Source organism: Gymnoscopelus microlampas (genome assembly GCF_963454915.1).
Source record: "Gymnoscopelus microlampas genome assembly, chromosome: 5".
NCBI lineage: Eukaryota > Metazoa > Chordata > Actinopteri > Myctophiformes > Myctophidae > Gymnoscopelus > Gymnoscopelus microlampas.
The window spans coordinates 42,375,514-42,391,782 of NC_139942.1; the positions used below are offsets into that span (position 1 = coordinate 42,375,514).

General features: G+C 41.0%; 1 protein-coding gene across 2 annotated transcripts; it reads right to left on the bottom strand.

Moving 5' to 3' along the window:
• Nucleotides 1-619: 619 nt before the first annotated feature.
• Nucleotides 620-12,354, bottom strand: rgs20 (regulator of G protein signaling 20; the record flags this gene model as incomplete). 2 transcript variants are annotated; one of them, XM_084057647.1, is made up of 5 exons in its annotated part: nt 12,331-12,354; nt 3,126-3,292; nt 1,833-1,907; nt 1,125-1,359; nt 620-808 (listed from the first exon to the last, which is right to left on the bottom strand). In XM_084057647.1, exons 1-5 carry the CDS (start codon nt 12,340-12,342, stop codon nt 620-622), a joined length of 678 nt encoding a protein of 225 aa, XP_083913773.1. In that variant the 5' UTR covers nt 12,343-12,354. The 2 variants fall into 2 exon arrangements, with proteins under 2 accessions (XP_083913773.1, XP_083913772.1); XM_084057646.1 differs by lacking the exon at nt 12,331-12,354 and adding an exon at nt 6,311-6,358.
• Nucleotides 12,355-16,269: the final 3,915 nt, after the last annotated feature.

Genomic DNA, 16,269 nt, shown 5'->3' on the forward strand with positions numbered 1-16,269 from the left:
AAGAACTGGAGTTGCCAAGTCACTGTTACAGGTACAGGTGAGGTTGGCTGACAGAAAACAGGTTGGAACCAAGGTAAACCATACAGTACCCCACAAAGCTGCCTGCAAGTACAGCTAACACTTAGCCTTTGACTTGAGCTTTGATTTTCATACGCAGTAAATAGAACCCCATAAAATACCCACAATTCCCTTTTTCTTTTACTATTTACAAACTCATAAATATATAATCTACAGTAGGAATCATTTTCTCCCTCAAACAATCATACAAAAAAAGAAAACAGACCATAAAAAAAGAAAAATAACTTTGAACACAAATAAAATAGATTATTTCTATCCAAAAGACAACAGGAAACAAATGTATTAGTATTCCTTTGGAGTGTTTTGCTATGTTGATCTGTAGCAGTACTTGTAGTGTCAAGCCCTCGGGAGATTTCTGAGACCTGAGTGTCTTCGGTCAGGTGCAGATCACAATAGCGCTGAGATCCCTGGGAGGACGGGCCAGGAGGAATGGCCCGGTTCATGTAATCGTACACTGAACATCTAAAGAAATGGGTGAGGGGAGGGGATGTGAGGGACGGGGAGTTAACAAGAGTTAAAAAGATCACAGGTCTTCACCACCCTAAGATTCAGGGGACTGCTCTGACAGGCTGTTGAGCAGGTTTTTGTAGGCAGAGGAGTTCATGTAGCGAGGATACGAGTCTCTTTGCATTAACGTGTAGATCTGCAGCTGGGCGTCGTCAAACGTGTGAGAGGTGGGCTCCTGCATGTTCCTGTTGATCACCTCACGCACACGGGAGTCAAGACTCACCTGGAATAGAAGACAAAAGAGGACAGCATCTACATGACAAATCTTGAAAAATCATACGGCCAACTGTTTCGATGTGTAGCGGACCCCCCATGAAAAGATGTTGAGTCAGGGACCCCGCTAAGATTTGTGTTGTTAAAAGCTTCCAAGATTATTCCCAATTTGTCAAAAACATTTCAAGATTTTTCACACTTTTTCAAAAATAGTTTAGACAGCTGAAGTATTAATAGGGTTAAACTGGTTAAATTGCCAGACCCCACTTTGAGAACCACGGACATATACTGTAGGAAGGTTTTGAAAGGGGGAGCTATAACCAGACCTCTTTCGGAGAGAGGATGGAGATGTAGTCTTCGTAGATGATCCGGGCCTTCTCCTCGACCGCACCCTTGTTGGTGTCTTTAGTGAACTCGTCGCAGGCCAACCAGAAGAGCATGTTCTCCTCGCTGAACTCCGTGCGAAGGAATTGCCGGAAGGAGGCCCTCCCCACCGGGCAGCACATCAGCTTGTCAAACGACTGACCCCACAAGCGCACCTCCTCCAACGTGGGCTGAGGACTAGAGAGAGACAGCAGGGAAGTCTGTGATTTTAGCTTTAGTTGTTTTTCTTTTTTTTCTTTTCATTTTTGTATATGAAGTTAGGCTTGTCACAGTTATAACATTGATTGATTTGAGATCATCGCAATTATTTTCATAGTCGTCAAAATCACAATCGTTTCCATGATGAAATCTTTTCATACATCTCCGAAGACAAGAATGGAAATAGCAGATCTGATCAGCTATTTGCACTTTTAGTATTTTTATTTTTGAAAGTATAAAGTTATTAAATGTGTCATTTCTTATTTGTCATGTCTGCCCTGTGCATTTTTTGTTTACAAAGCCTAAAAGCCAAACAGAAATGTGATTTTAATTTATATGTTCCAATGTTCAACGCCAAAAACATAGACAATTAATTGTCAAATAACATTTCATGATCACGACAGCTCTATATGAAATCATGACTTTGTGCAGTGAAGCCCTTTGAGACCGACCTGTCCTCACAGTCTGTGGTCCCTTCTTTGACATCGTAAGAGGCCTTTCGATTCCTTTCTTCCCTGTCTTCATTCCTAATGATGAAAATGACGTAGACACGACACGTTATAGAGCCAGAAAACTAAATATTCCACAGCCATGAGCCCCCCTTGAGGATAAGAGATGTAAAACTATGACCATGTAACACAGGGCCAGACCTGAACCTATGATGCTACAGTTTCTGTCTGTGCTTATAAGGTTCTGGACACCACAACCAGTCCGAGCCACCAGAATGCCCCTGGAAAAGAGTGTTAAAGAGACCCTCAAAATGACCTTTTCTATTGATTAGTCACCTCATGGAGACTTGAATTCATGGATATGTTTTTTTGTTTGTTTTTTCATTCCTAAACCAATAATTTGATGGGAATGCGACAAAAACTGAAAAACATCCATGAATTCAAGTCTCCATGGGGTGACTAATCGATTGAAAAAAAGTCATTTTGGGGGTGAACTCTCCCTTTAATGTCTTTGAACATGTGCATAATGAAGTACGGTGAATTTCTAATAACTGAAGGCCTTGCACAGGATGGTGAAGTAAGCTGTGCAAAGAGCAGATTAATGAGTAGCTGAGATGAGAAACTCCATTCCATGTCTCAGACGCACAATGCAAGGACACTAGTTTGGTGGTGGGGCCTATATACAGACTTGGCTCAGCCTGCGGCAATGTCAGCCAGACTGAACACAGTGGGCCATGCAGTTCTGGATCATGCTTAACAACAATAGCAGATCTATAAGCTCACACAACGCGCCACATCTAGGGCTGGGATCCTTTAGGATTTTAACGATTCCAGCTCCTTAACGATTCCCTCTTAACGGTCCGATTCCGTAGCGGTTGACTTTAACGATTCCTATAGGGGGGTTCCAAATGGACCCTAACAGGTCTGTAACTCTGAGAGTGTACAAATGGAACCAAATGGACCCTCCAGAGTCCATTTGGATCCATTTGTACACTCTCAGAGTTATGGTGGTCCTTGAAATTTAAAAGTTTGAGAACCACTGGTATTGTAACTGTATAGCAGACGAGAAGTCCACATGCCTGCTCTGACAGTGTGATAAAAAACGGTTCCAAATGTGATGGAACCGATTCTTCAATGTTGGATCCGGTTCCTCCGATTCCTCCGGTTCCGGATCCCAACCCTATAGTCACATCGCAGCGCGTATGTGAGCTTTGGTAGTTTGGCAATTTTCAGCATTTGACACCAATGTACAGCAATGTATATATAACCCAGGCTTTGGGAAAGAGAAGACCTTACCAAGAGCAGCTACAGCAGCAGCACCAGCAGAAGCAGCATGTGTTTGAGCCCCGTGGACCGGCCTGGCCCGGCTGGCCCTGCAGGGCCGGTGCAGTGCCTCCCGCTGTCGACTCCTGCTGCACCGACATCTGCCTCTTTCGCATCGCCATCCGCTCTGATCCCATGGGCTGCAGACACAGTAGAAGGAAGCACATTGAGACATATAGGCCTGCCTGTCACAATTATTACATAATTGTCTGATCGCAACTATTTGACAAAATCCGCAATTCTGTTTTTGCATAATCGTCATAACCGTTTTCCACGTTGGAAAATGTTCATATTTTTTCAAGCATTTTCAGAAAATAGCAGAAATAGCATAATCTAAAGCAAGTCTAAAATTATTAAATATGTCAGTCATTTCTTTATATAATCAAGCCGTTTGTCATTATCTGCCCTGTGCAATTTTTCTTTACCAAGCCTAAAAGCCAAACAGACATTTGTACTTATGTTCCAATGTCCAATGCCAAAAACACAATTAAATTGTTAAATCGCAATTACATGTGACAATTAATCGTCATGTAAAGTAAAATGTCAGCCCTGTTCAGACACTGAAGACAGACCTAATGGCATGATGTTGTCCATATATTACCAGCACCAGGTTGATTCTACATTATGACAAAAAGGTGAACCGGTGTGTACGAATACCAAAATGCTCGCCCCAAAACACAGTCGCCCCAGGCCAAATCTTCACCTGGTATTCCTAAACATAACCTCAGTAAACTATGCCTAAACCTAAACTTATTTCTAACCTTATCTTCAATACAAGAATACAAGAACCGCTGGTCCGCGGAAAGAATGGGGGCGAGCGTGTTTTGGGGCGAGTCTTCTGGTTACCGTGTGTAACACCAACCCAAATGGGTTCAGGTTCAGGATAAAAATATAACTGCTAAAGGAAGAAACTAACCCTAATCCACAATTAAGCTCCCAATGTTTAATCATAAGACATAGTTCTAAATGAAACCATGACAGAAAAATCATCATTAATTTCTAAGTGGGAAATGTATGACAGTCAATAATATCAGAAAACACTGCAAACTAGTGTACTAGATTATGGGGGAAATAACTGCATATTTTCTCAAATACAACAATATCAGGAATGATATACAACATATTAAGCTATCTGAACAACACTGTCCAGGTCATTCTCGTAGATGCTCAAGAATCCTGGGAAGGATCCTTGTTAAAACAGCATCAAATGTTTATCCACTTAAACCCCATGCGGTTGAGCGGAGTCCCTCAGGGCTCTATAGTGTACTAGTGTATTTTCTGTTTTCTGTGAGCCGATTGTGAGCTTGTCAATCTGCTATTTTCTGCAAAAGCTTTCCCCACAATATGGATGCTGGGGTTTAAGTGGTTAATCCTGACGCTTTGGATGAGTGACCACTTGTATTAACGTACAGTAATTTGTTCAATTTCTCTTACTGACATCCATCTCATTTGCTCACTTACACAAACGCACACGCGCTCTCGCGCGCACACACACACACACGCACGCACGCACACATGCACACACACACACACACACACACACACACACACACACACACACACACACACACACACACACACACACACACACACACACACACACACACACACACACACACACAGAGGAAGTAATGGCTTGTTGAGGTTCCTTGGCACAGGGCATGTGTTGGCATGCATGCCCAAGGGTCATATTGTAATGGAATGCTGGAGGAATCTAAGCATTTTTTTTTTATTGTTCAACTATGTGTGAGCAATGAGCATCGAAGCACATTTCATAGCATAGAGACAGAGGCAAAAGAAATTAGGAGGTCAGGCCATGGTCATATAACCTTCTGTAGCCCCCAACCCCATAAATGTCCTATTTGTGAATGCCAATGCATTACCACAAGTCCTAGGTGCATGATGTGTCAAAGAATATATAGAATCTATTTAGAATTTACAATAGAATTACAATGGGCAATATTACATAAACGCAAACACACAATTACCCCCCCCCCCCCCCCCCCCACACACACACACACAAAACCTCTTCTCTTAATGCTTTTCAATCATGATTTGCCAACTTGCCACATTCTGTCCTGCCATATAGTCTATATTGCCACGTTGATGGTTGATTGGGCTATACTGGCAATAATAATAACTGCCAATGCTTAGTCTTTATCAACAGAATTCCCATGTAGGTTGTAGGCCTATATGGCAGCAGTGCACATAGAAAGACTTCCAGTCCTCCTACTCTGATTGTAATAGATGTGTCATCACTGGCAGTGTGAACACCAAACATCAGCCAATTCTATCAGATTATTTATGTAACAAAGCTATATTGCTTTCAACTGCCTTATTATTAAGCTACTACATGGCATAAGAAGAAACTGTGCTTAATACATGTAAGAAGATTTGGTATATAGAGGCAACATCATGGGATGGGAGGGGGACTTCTTGAAGGCGCAGCTTGGCGAATATAACCGCAGCATCGTTCCATCGCAGCGGATACAAAACCATTTGTCCATTTCTAAAATGGATCCGCATAACAGTTTATCGAAATACTCCGTGCATGTTGGGCTAATGAACAGATTTGTGCGTGTGGCCAAATCTGGCATATACTTTACGCGTTTAATAGGTGTCGGGTATGGCTATACTTCAAAGCTGACACAATTGCATTAGCTTTGCCTCAACAGCTGATGATGAAGCTGAAATGGGGGTGGGGGGGTGGTGGTGGTATCCATCCATCCATCCATCCATTCAGAGGATAAAATTAGATCAGCAAATGAACTACAGTTCTCATTAAAGCTTAGAATTTAAAAAAATAACAACAACAATAGCACATGTACAGTATGTATGAGGCTTGCTTGGGAACTGACCAGTGTCCATGTGCAGACAGTGTAACAACGACAAAACCGTTACAGCATCACATCAATGGAAGAAGACCCACAGCTTCATCATCACCCAGGACAACCAACCGACCACAGACAAAAAGACAGCCTGGGTCTGTTAAAAAGACCACTGGATGTAACTGGATGGATGGATGGCAACACACTATAGTGAAACACGCCGTTTTATATAAAACACCTAGGATTCATTATTAATTAACAGCCCCATGCGCTCTGATCACCAACTATAGCCCGTTGCACGCGTACATCAATTTGGCCACAAATACTTACAATTTCACCATGTATGCCCAGAGAGAGGTAATTCTTTGCCTTGATTACATCCGTTCGCAACAATCATACGGATTTTTTTTTTCCTCCCCCGACCGGCTGCTTCGTGTCAGTACGCATGCGTCTCCTCCTCTCTGCAAGTGTGTAGTAGCCTACTGGAATTACATTAATAAAGCTCTGTGTGCAGTCACTAGTGGTTCTCAACCTTTTCAGGCCGTGACCCGGCTCAAAATAATCGTATTTGAGCTGGGGACCCCCCAAAATAATTATACTTGAACTGGGGACCCCTTAAAATAATCATATTTGAACTGGGGATCCCCCCACCCTGATAAGCACTTGAAATTTTAGGGCATTACATTTTCGGTTCCACATATAAATATTGTGAAAATAGCAGATCTACAAACTCTTAGATTGGCTATTTTCAAATTGTTTATATTGTTTCTTATATTATTTGACAATTTGGCCAATGTTTGACCCGTTGTTGATTAGGCTATACTCCCCCCCCCCCCCCCCCCCATCATGTGGACCCCTCTGGGGGTCCCGACCCATAGGTTGAGAAGCACTGCATGAACACGGTAGACACGGACCATTATTACCATGGTAAATGGTACATTTATATAGCGTTTTCTATCCAAAGCGCTTTACATAGATTGTGCATTACATTCACCCAGCCATTCACACACACAGTCATACACCGATGGTGGAGGAAACCATGGCACCAACCTGCTCATCGGGAGCAATTAGGGGTTCAGCGTCTTGCTCCCCATACAAGATTTCTGTGGTTAAAATGTTTTTAAAACATCCAAAAAAGTTTATTTTTTTTTAAAAGATAAAAAAGCAGATCTACAAGCTCACCATTTTTTTTAATTTTTTTTTTATGTTTTGAATTTCTTCAAGATAAAAAAAAGCAGATCTACAAGCTCACCATTTGTTAGTTAGCTGAGTGGTTAAACTGCATTTGATGCTATATTAACTAATCTGGCTGGGGACCCCCTTGAACCTCCTCATGGACCTCCGGGGGTCCCCGGACCGCACTTTGAGAACGGGGTTCTCAAAAAATGAGGGGCCCCTAAATGAGAAAAGGGTAAAATGTAACTAGTAACATCTATATCTCTTCTTCATCATTAAAGCCCCTAGAATTTAAAACGAATCTAAAAAAATGACATGACATGTTTTAATGTTATTGACTATGCCTCACCACTTAAGTCCTATTGGTATAGCAGCCTATTTCATGTAGGCTAGCTACGAAACAAGCTGAAACTGTATGACAGGCGCGCCGCCCCAGTCAAATAAACTGAAGCAATGTCGCTATCCGAGGTTCTGAAACAGATTTTCTTTCTTATTTCGCCCCGTTAAATAACCTATGTATCCAGCGACGTAGGCTACAGTGTTACTCACTGACGTTTTCCAATGTGATTCGCTCTCATATTCATTGACCAACATCCTGAAGTTAATCCATAAACATTGTGAAGAGGTCTGTTGCATTACATATTTCTGTCCGCAGCAACTCATCTATGCAGCCTGCCCTACCATTCAGATGCAGCAGTGACGCGGAATAATACAATACTGCCATCTGCTGGTGTTGTTATAGGGTACAACTATTACTCCTTTTAGTAGTTCCTCTGCGAATGTATTTCAGGTGTTTTTAAAATATCCAGCAATGTGAGATCTGACTTCTCTTCATTTTGGGTTAGTTAGTACATACTGCCACTAGATGGCAGTATGTACTCAATTATTATCCAGGTTCTAACAAGGGCATTGTTTCTGGTAGTATGCTTTTGTACTGGCTATATATTATATATATATATATATATACATATATACGCACGCACGCACGCACGCACGCACGCACGCACGCACGCACACACACACACACACACACACACACACACACACACACACACACACACACACACACACACACACACACACACACACACACACACACACACACACACACACACACACACACACACATAATGTATTTTGTACCTGAACCAAACTATTTGTCCCAATGGGCATATACATCTTATAACATATCGCCACTAGATGGCAGTATGTACTCAATTGAATAACACCTAGATACAGTATTAAACAAATATATTGAAGAAGATACATTGAAATACTCTGATTATGACATTCTGAACAGGATTTCTCCTTCAGCATGCTGTGGCTTATTATTATAATCTTGTTAATCCAAATTCACTTTTCATTGATTATCATTTCAGTAAAGGGTGACAGCCTTACCAGATCCAGTATCAGACTTCTTGAACTATTATTCTGCTTTTATTTTTAACAAAAATCTTACTGTTTTTACTAATTCCCCTCTTCTGTTTTTTTTTTTTTGGTCATTATATCAGTCACATTGTCATTCTTGCAAAAATGGCATTGCTGTGTATACATGCATCCCAGAATCTATACAATGAACTTTAACTAGATGCCACATACAAATAATAATAATAATAATACACTATTTATAATGCACTGAGATGTATTTTCTTCTCCTAGCTGAATGCCTGGCAGCAGTGGTCTGTACATTTATGAGCCTATTGAGAGGTTTTTGTTTACTGAAGATATATAAAACATCAGTGCAATATTCAAGGTGTGAAAAATTAAAGGATTTTGGTGTCTTTAAAACTAAAACTTGAAATTCATCTGATCCTGGATGTATTCCTGAGATGATATAAACATATATGAAACAGTTTGTTAATGTGGCTTTCAAATCTTAGGGATTTAGAAATTGAATAAGAGACACGGTTTTTGGTCACAGACCTGACATTGACGATAAAGGACCAAGTGATGACTGAAATTAACTGTATGTAGACTTCTGTGAATCTATATAGGCTACTACCCAGATCCATTTATCAGAGATAAATTATCATGGACAAAATACAGCTCTGTCCCTCTTGCAATTTCTCAGATGATACTATTCACGATTCTGCAGTTTGTGCACCACTGTCCTAAACAACCACTCATTAGAGACAAGGACATGTGACTCTTCATATCACTTCATGTAACACCTTCCTCTGTACATTGTACAATGTAGTCCCACAATCAACACGGCCAGATTGATTTCCTCTCTCTCTCTTTCTCACGCACTTTCTCTCTCACACATGCACGCCCACCCCCCCGCCCGACCACCCCCCCCCCCCCCCCCCCCCCAACACACACACACACACACACACACACACACACACACCCACCCACCCACACACACACACACACACACACACACACACACACACACACACACACACACACACACACACACACCTCAACGGAAATGATGCATTCTGCTGCAGCAGTTAGGTGACTGACCCCAGAGTCTTTTGTACAAAAAGAGAAGGCTGCCGAGCGGAGGAGTGTGTTTACAAAAATAAAACATAATGCAGAATTTACTGGCAAAAGGCTTTAAAAAAAGCAAAAAGCTTGTAAAAAGCCAAAACGATGAACAAAACAAAACACATTTTTCCCAGTGACCTGAGGACAAACAATGCAATTTTAACCAAAAACGAGGTCCTGTTCAGCAAAACAAATGTTGTTTCACAGCGTATCATTGAGACAGATTGAATTTGGATTTGGTCACTGCGACTTAATAGACATACTTGAAATACCACTGAGAATGGCTTCTATCAAGCCATTCTTTGATGTATGATGTAAGAATGGCACAATCATGCAAGTTTGCGGTAATGCTTGGGGAAATGAACCTTTGATTGACTTTTTTTTTCAAGACCAAAAAGCTGGTGACTGGGAGCCGGGACTGAAGTATATTCTTAGCAAAAGTAAAAAATGTTATTGAGGTTTTATTTTTATATATATATGTGTTGTTGTTGTTGTTCTTTTTCAGAAATAGTTGTTGTTGTCCTTGTGTTGAATTTCGACAGATATCCATCACTACATCTGAATCAATGAACATTCTCTATACATTTCAGAATCTAATCCTCAGATCCAAGCTCCATTCTGTTCTTCTTTGTAATCTAGAAATACATCCATAGCATTGTCCCTATCATCACCATTGATTAGGAATGCACAAGATCATTTTCTGTTGAAATTAACAGCCTTTCAGGTTAAATCTTTGAGTTACTTCTCATATAAAATGATAACCTGTATTGATACCACCAGTTTTTCCCCCTCTTAATAGCAACCCCAAGAAATCTTAAATTGATTCAATGCAAGTTACTGCAGTAAGCTGCCTTTCATAACAAGGGGTTCAGTGATAACTAAAGGCTCAATGATATTGGTAGAAGTGCTGCATGGGCCCATCTCATGCTGAGAGGGGAAATGAAATTTACATCAATCGATAAGTTGTGAGAAACCAATTACTCATTGGGGGTCAGTTGATCCGGCTCCCAACAACCACGGAATTCAGGAATAGTCTTTAATCATTGTCAAAATATGCTGACTGGGGGTTATAAACACATTCATCATAATCAAGTTCAACACTGTATTTTAAATGATGAACAGATAGAGGATTGATTATATATAAAGGGCAATGTAAGGAAATGCCTATTATACATTATTTGAGAATTGTCTAGATCATTATTTTAATCAGACATTACTATTCAAAATCAAAGTTTAGTTTTTTTTGACAAATTGAAACATCTGGGAAACAATTTATAAGTTAATTACATTCCTTCATCCAGTTAAAGATTATGTTACATTTGTGAATGTTTGCATTGCATATACTATATGAACGGTTTCGTTCCAATTAAGTCATAGTAGCACCTTCGGGAAAATAGACCTTTTCACACATGACAGCTACATTTCTAAATATTTTCTGTTGCAGTGTTTGTGAACATCAGTTGCTGACAGAAACTAAACTTGGACCAATTCAGTTCCCTAGCAACACGATTCCACAGACAAGGTCTAACTTGAGGGTTAAGTAGCTAGCGCTAGACTTGAATGCTTTGCCTTTGTACTGTAAGAGCAACAGGTTGTCTCCATAACAATGACCTAAGATGTGTGCTGTATTATCTTCACACTCCATTCTGGCAGCTGCACAAGTCAAAATGAGCTCCCTTTTCCTCAGATACATGCTTAGACAATTACATGGTCGTACAACAGTATCGAATATAACATATTTGCAAGTAAACAACGCAACACACCATCAAGTTGTTTAGTTGAAAATCTGATACTTTCCATTGTATGACCAATGTAAATGACTTTACCCTAACTTGTCTGTGAATAGTAACATGCTTCCAATTTATACTGAAAGTCATAAAAAATCCTCACTTATCCACCCATTTCATTCAAAACAGCAAACTAGATATTTCTCGTGAACGGTTTTATCAAGATATGAATTGTTGCCAGCCATCTATCTGGTGTCAGCTCTTTAGATGTATCCCAAACTTTCTTTTCATTGGTCACAAGTTCATATCATACTATTTATAGACACAACATCTTAGATCTGCTTAATCCTAAATCCTGTATAGACAGGAAGTGCATCCCTAAATATATGTGTGACCCTCAGGCTGCAGACTATGAAAACAGCATTACGGTATATCTAACTAATTATGAGCTGACACCATCAGAAAAAAATAAAACAAAACAAACAAACAAACCGAAAATTGAAGCGAAATAGTTACTCCATCCATACTACAAATGATTAATTGGATTTTCAAAATCAATTGCCTTGATGAAAGTCTGTTCCCTGATAGTCCTATGTAATTTCATTTCTGTGGTATTTAGCATTTGAAATATATAAGTCTTTTGACATACTTTTTAACCACTTCAGTCCCTATTCTGGGGGTGAACATTTGGCAAAATCGTCAATCTGTTGTGAGCTTGTTGACCTGCTATTTTTGGCGAAGATATTTAGTGTAGAAACAGAAACAGTGTAGAGTGAAAACAGAAGGGAGGCCTAGTATAGAGCCCTATACTACTGTAAGTATAGGGGCCTGTTTACCCAAACATACTTAACCTCAAGGAAAACAACTATCCTCACAGTATTGGTTTGCACACCAGTGCTAAAATAGAACAGAGGTGATGGTATGTATGCGTATGAAGATGTAGCATGTCATTACCTCCAGGCACATTTGTTGTTCCTCTCTGTCACGGTCATGGTCATGGTCATTGAATGCCGCCGGTGCCTGGTAACCCTCACCATGCCTGCAGGACTGGAGCAGTCCCCGTACACCCCGCCACATCTGGGCTCTGTTGCGCCGGATCCCCCGTATCGCAGACGAGGGCCTTAAGTCCCACCGTCTCATCACCCTAACGCTTGGCATGGTCCATCCACGGTGCCCCGCTACCAAGGCGAGGCCTGTCAGAAAGCTGAATTGAAACCATGGGTGAGCAGCAGTCCCCTGCTCCTTTAGCCTATGTTGTGAAGCACATTGTGTGTTGGAACGGAGAGAGAAGGAAGTGTCAGTGAACCCCTGGTGAGAGCAGACTGTGTGTGTGTTTACAGTCGGAGAGGACAGAGGGGGATTAGAAGGGAGTTTCCACTGAATCCAATCCTGATTTCTCTGTGCTTCGCTGCTGCATCTCCACCAGCTTAAGGCCAGATTAAGCTGAGAGGTCTTAGTGTGCGAGTAAGATGGAGACAGAGAGGAGGACTAATGACAGTCCATGTGCTCAAATGTGATTGTATACAATCCTCTGTCATTTAATGAACTCCACCACAAGGTCATAAGTAATACATTAAAACATTGAAACACATGTGTGAATAATACAGCATTACTGTATTTATATCGATCTATTTCTATGTGTATTTGACCGTACTCAACAGACCGCAAGAGACGATATACAGCTTTGATGCTGATTTGGGATGACATTAGACTTATAGTGTATGTCACTGTGTTGTCACTCAAGGCACACAGATCAAAGCTCTTTGCTGCGAGCAATCAGCTGACTCCAGACCTCAGTGATTGCCTCTGAGCTGAAACAAATCATCAGAATCAGAATCTCAGAATCACTTTGTCAATTTCCGTATGTACTTACATAGATAAAGAATATCACCGCTGTCTGGCAGAAACTAACTATCTCCATTTTTCAAAAACAAATCAGTGCTATTGAACACCCTTTAGGCCTACGTCTGTGGGTGGGTTTTACAAACATTGAACCAATGAAAAAAGAGTATTAAAAAGCACTTCTGACTAAACCTCCTAACTCCGTTGGATCCTAAATCTGTCGTTCAAACCACCTAACTCCAACCTTTGGTTTTTTCCTGTTATTCTAATCAATGATGGACAAAACAATTATCTCCAAATGAATGGTCAAAAACTCCACTTGAGCTGGATTTGGGTAAAGTGATGATAATATAAGGACACATTCAAGTATCTGACCATGTATAAAGTCATCATACCAACTTGGATGAGGCAGTATTGTGTTGTTTTAAAAAACATGGTCTTTTTCAGTTCCTGATCAGTTAATATTTTGGACATAGTTAGTTTCTGCCCCACAGCAGAGATATGAAATACCGTTTTCCTTCAGCCACTTGCAGTGTAACATAAAACTTCAAACCATCTAAAAACATCATAAAAAGACCAAAACTAAAACACAACATAGAGAAACATTAAAACAAAAAAAATATATATATATGTATGACGTGCAAATCATCTAAAAGTTACCAGCGCATCACATATAGGTAAAGTGCCATGGTGCATTTCAGAAGTGCAATTTCATCATGTCCAGTCAAGTACAGTCCAATCAATTAGGTCAGTTGGTTTTGGGGGGGGGGGTGATTGGCAGGGGGCGCAATTCATTTACAGTCCTCACTGCACTCGGGAAGAAGCTGTTTCGCATCCTGCTCGTTCTGGCCTTAATGCTCCTACCTCTTCCCAGAGGGCAAACAGGTAATGGGAAGGGTGGCAGGGGTCCCTAATGATGCTGGTGGCTCTGTAACGCCAGGGATTCGAACCAGGGTCTCCACGTCGAAAGCCAACATCTTATCCACTAGCCTAATCCCTAAAGGGGAATGCTCCCTTGGCCGGGGGAGATATTAGGCTTTTTGTCATTAGGCAGAGGCTCTGAGCCACTGCTGCTACAGCTCTTCGGGCACAGCGTTCTGTATAGAGCCCTAACAAGGAGGCACCAATGATCCTCCCAGCTGTCTTCACCACACGGTTCAGCTGACGTTTCTCTTGTGCCTTGCAGCTGCCAAACCAGGAAGTGAGGCCGTAGGTTAGAATGGACTCAATGGTGGCGAGGAGAGGAGTAGGAAGGCCTGCCCTTTTGAGCTTTTTTAATGATGCGTGGTGTTGGCGGTGGAGGTCAGGTCGTCTGCCCGATGAACCTGGAACGTGATGGTATTAACGTGATGGTATTAACGTGATGGTATTAACCCTTTCCACAGGGGTGCCACCGATGGTCAGCGGTGTGTGATGGTGGTTGCTGCCTTTCCTGAAATCGATCGCCATCTCTTTGTTTTGTCCACATTTAGGAAGAGATTGTGTCAATTGTTAAACCTCCTTCCTGTAAGCAGACTCAACATTATTACTAATGGGTCCCACCACGGTTGTGTCATCGGCGAACTTGAGGATGTGGTTACTGCCAGATTTGGCAGTGCAGTCGTGGGTCAACGGACTGAACAACAGGGGGCTCAGGACACAGCCCTAGGGCGATCCTGTGCTCACTGAGATCGTTCTCGATGTTTGGCTGTCAACACTGACTCTCTGTTGCCTCTGAGACCGGAAGTTGAGGATCCAGGTGCAGGTGCCATAGTCCACATTCAGCAACCTCAGCTTTTCCACCAACTGTTTTTTTCCCACCAAATGTGGAATTATGGTGTTGAATGCCGAGCTGAAGTCGATGAAGTCAGGAGCCTGGCGTAGGTGTTATTCTTTCTCTAGATGGGACAAAGTGAGATGGAGTGCAGTTGAGACAGCGTCGTCTGTGGAGCGATTGGCACTACAGTAAATTCAAACTGTTAGTGGATCCAGTTTGCAGGGAGGCTGTCTTTAATGTGCTGCAAGACAAGCAGCACTGGAACGATGGTGGCGCTCTTGAGGCAAATGGGCTTTTCATAAGTGAGGCTTTGTTTTTGTTTTAAGAGGTCTGTGAATTTAGAGCCATACTTTCACAGTATAGGGAAAGTTACACACCATTCTCTTCAGGTATGTCACTTAATGCCACAGTTGAAGCAGTTCTCATTATTTCCCATTTGATTATTCAATTTAATGTATTCCTTTATGTCTACATGACACCCAGCTCAACACATGTAAGGAAATCATAACAGGACTATTTTGTCAACACCCTCCCCTGGTTCCTAGTATGACACCATTACATATCTGAGTCACACTTACTCAAAGGATGCTCCCAATGGTCAAATATTCCCCCCATCTGCCAATCCACGCAGACATCTTGAACTGAATCCACCTATTGCCCGTCTTCCATCTATTCTAGACAACCAATTTGGAAGAACACACCGGCTGATTTCACCAACCAATAAGCCTGGCACAAGAAATAGGAGTCCAATGTTGTCCCTTACAAACATCTCATGTCGGAGAGATATGAATAATATATAAACAGGTGTATTAACTTTTTAATTATTATGTTTTACATATAGGACAGGGAAGGACCACAGATATCTTTAAAAACAAACTCAATACCCACTTTTTATTATTATTATTATTATTATTATTATTATTATGTTTATCATTATTATTATTATCATTATTATTATTATTATGAGCCCCATTTTATACTCTTTGGCTATTTGAAAATAGCATCTACTTGCTCACAATGCGTCACATCATTTTACATTTGTGTAAAGGATTTCTGAATAATAATAATGTCATTAATTCAATTAGCAAAGTAACTCAACTGTCAAATGTAGAAAAGATTTGACTCTGAAATGTAGTGGAGTAGAAGTGTAAACTACAAGTCTAAACAAATGGAAATACTCAAGTAAATTAAAAGTAGGCTATCTTGAAATTGTACTCAAATACAGTACTTGAGTAAATGTACTTCAGTTACTTTACACCGCTGCCATCTAGTGAGTCATGTGATCGTTGGTGTCA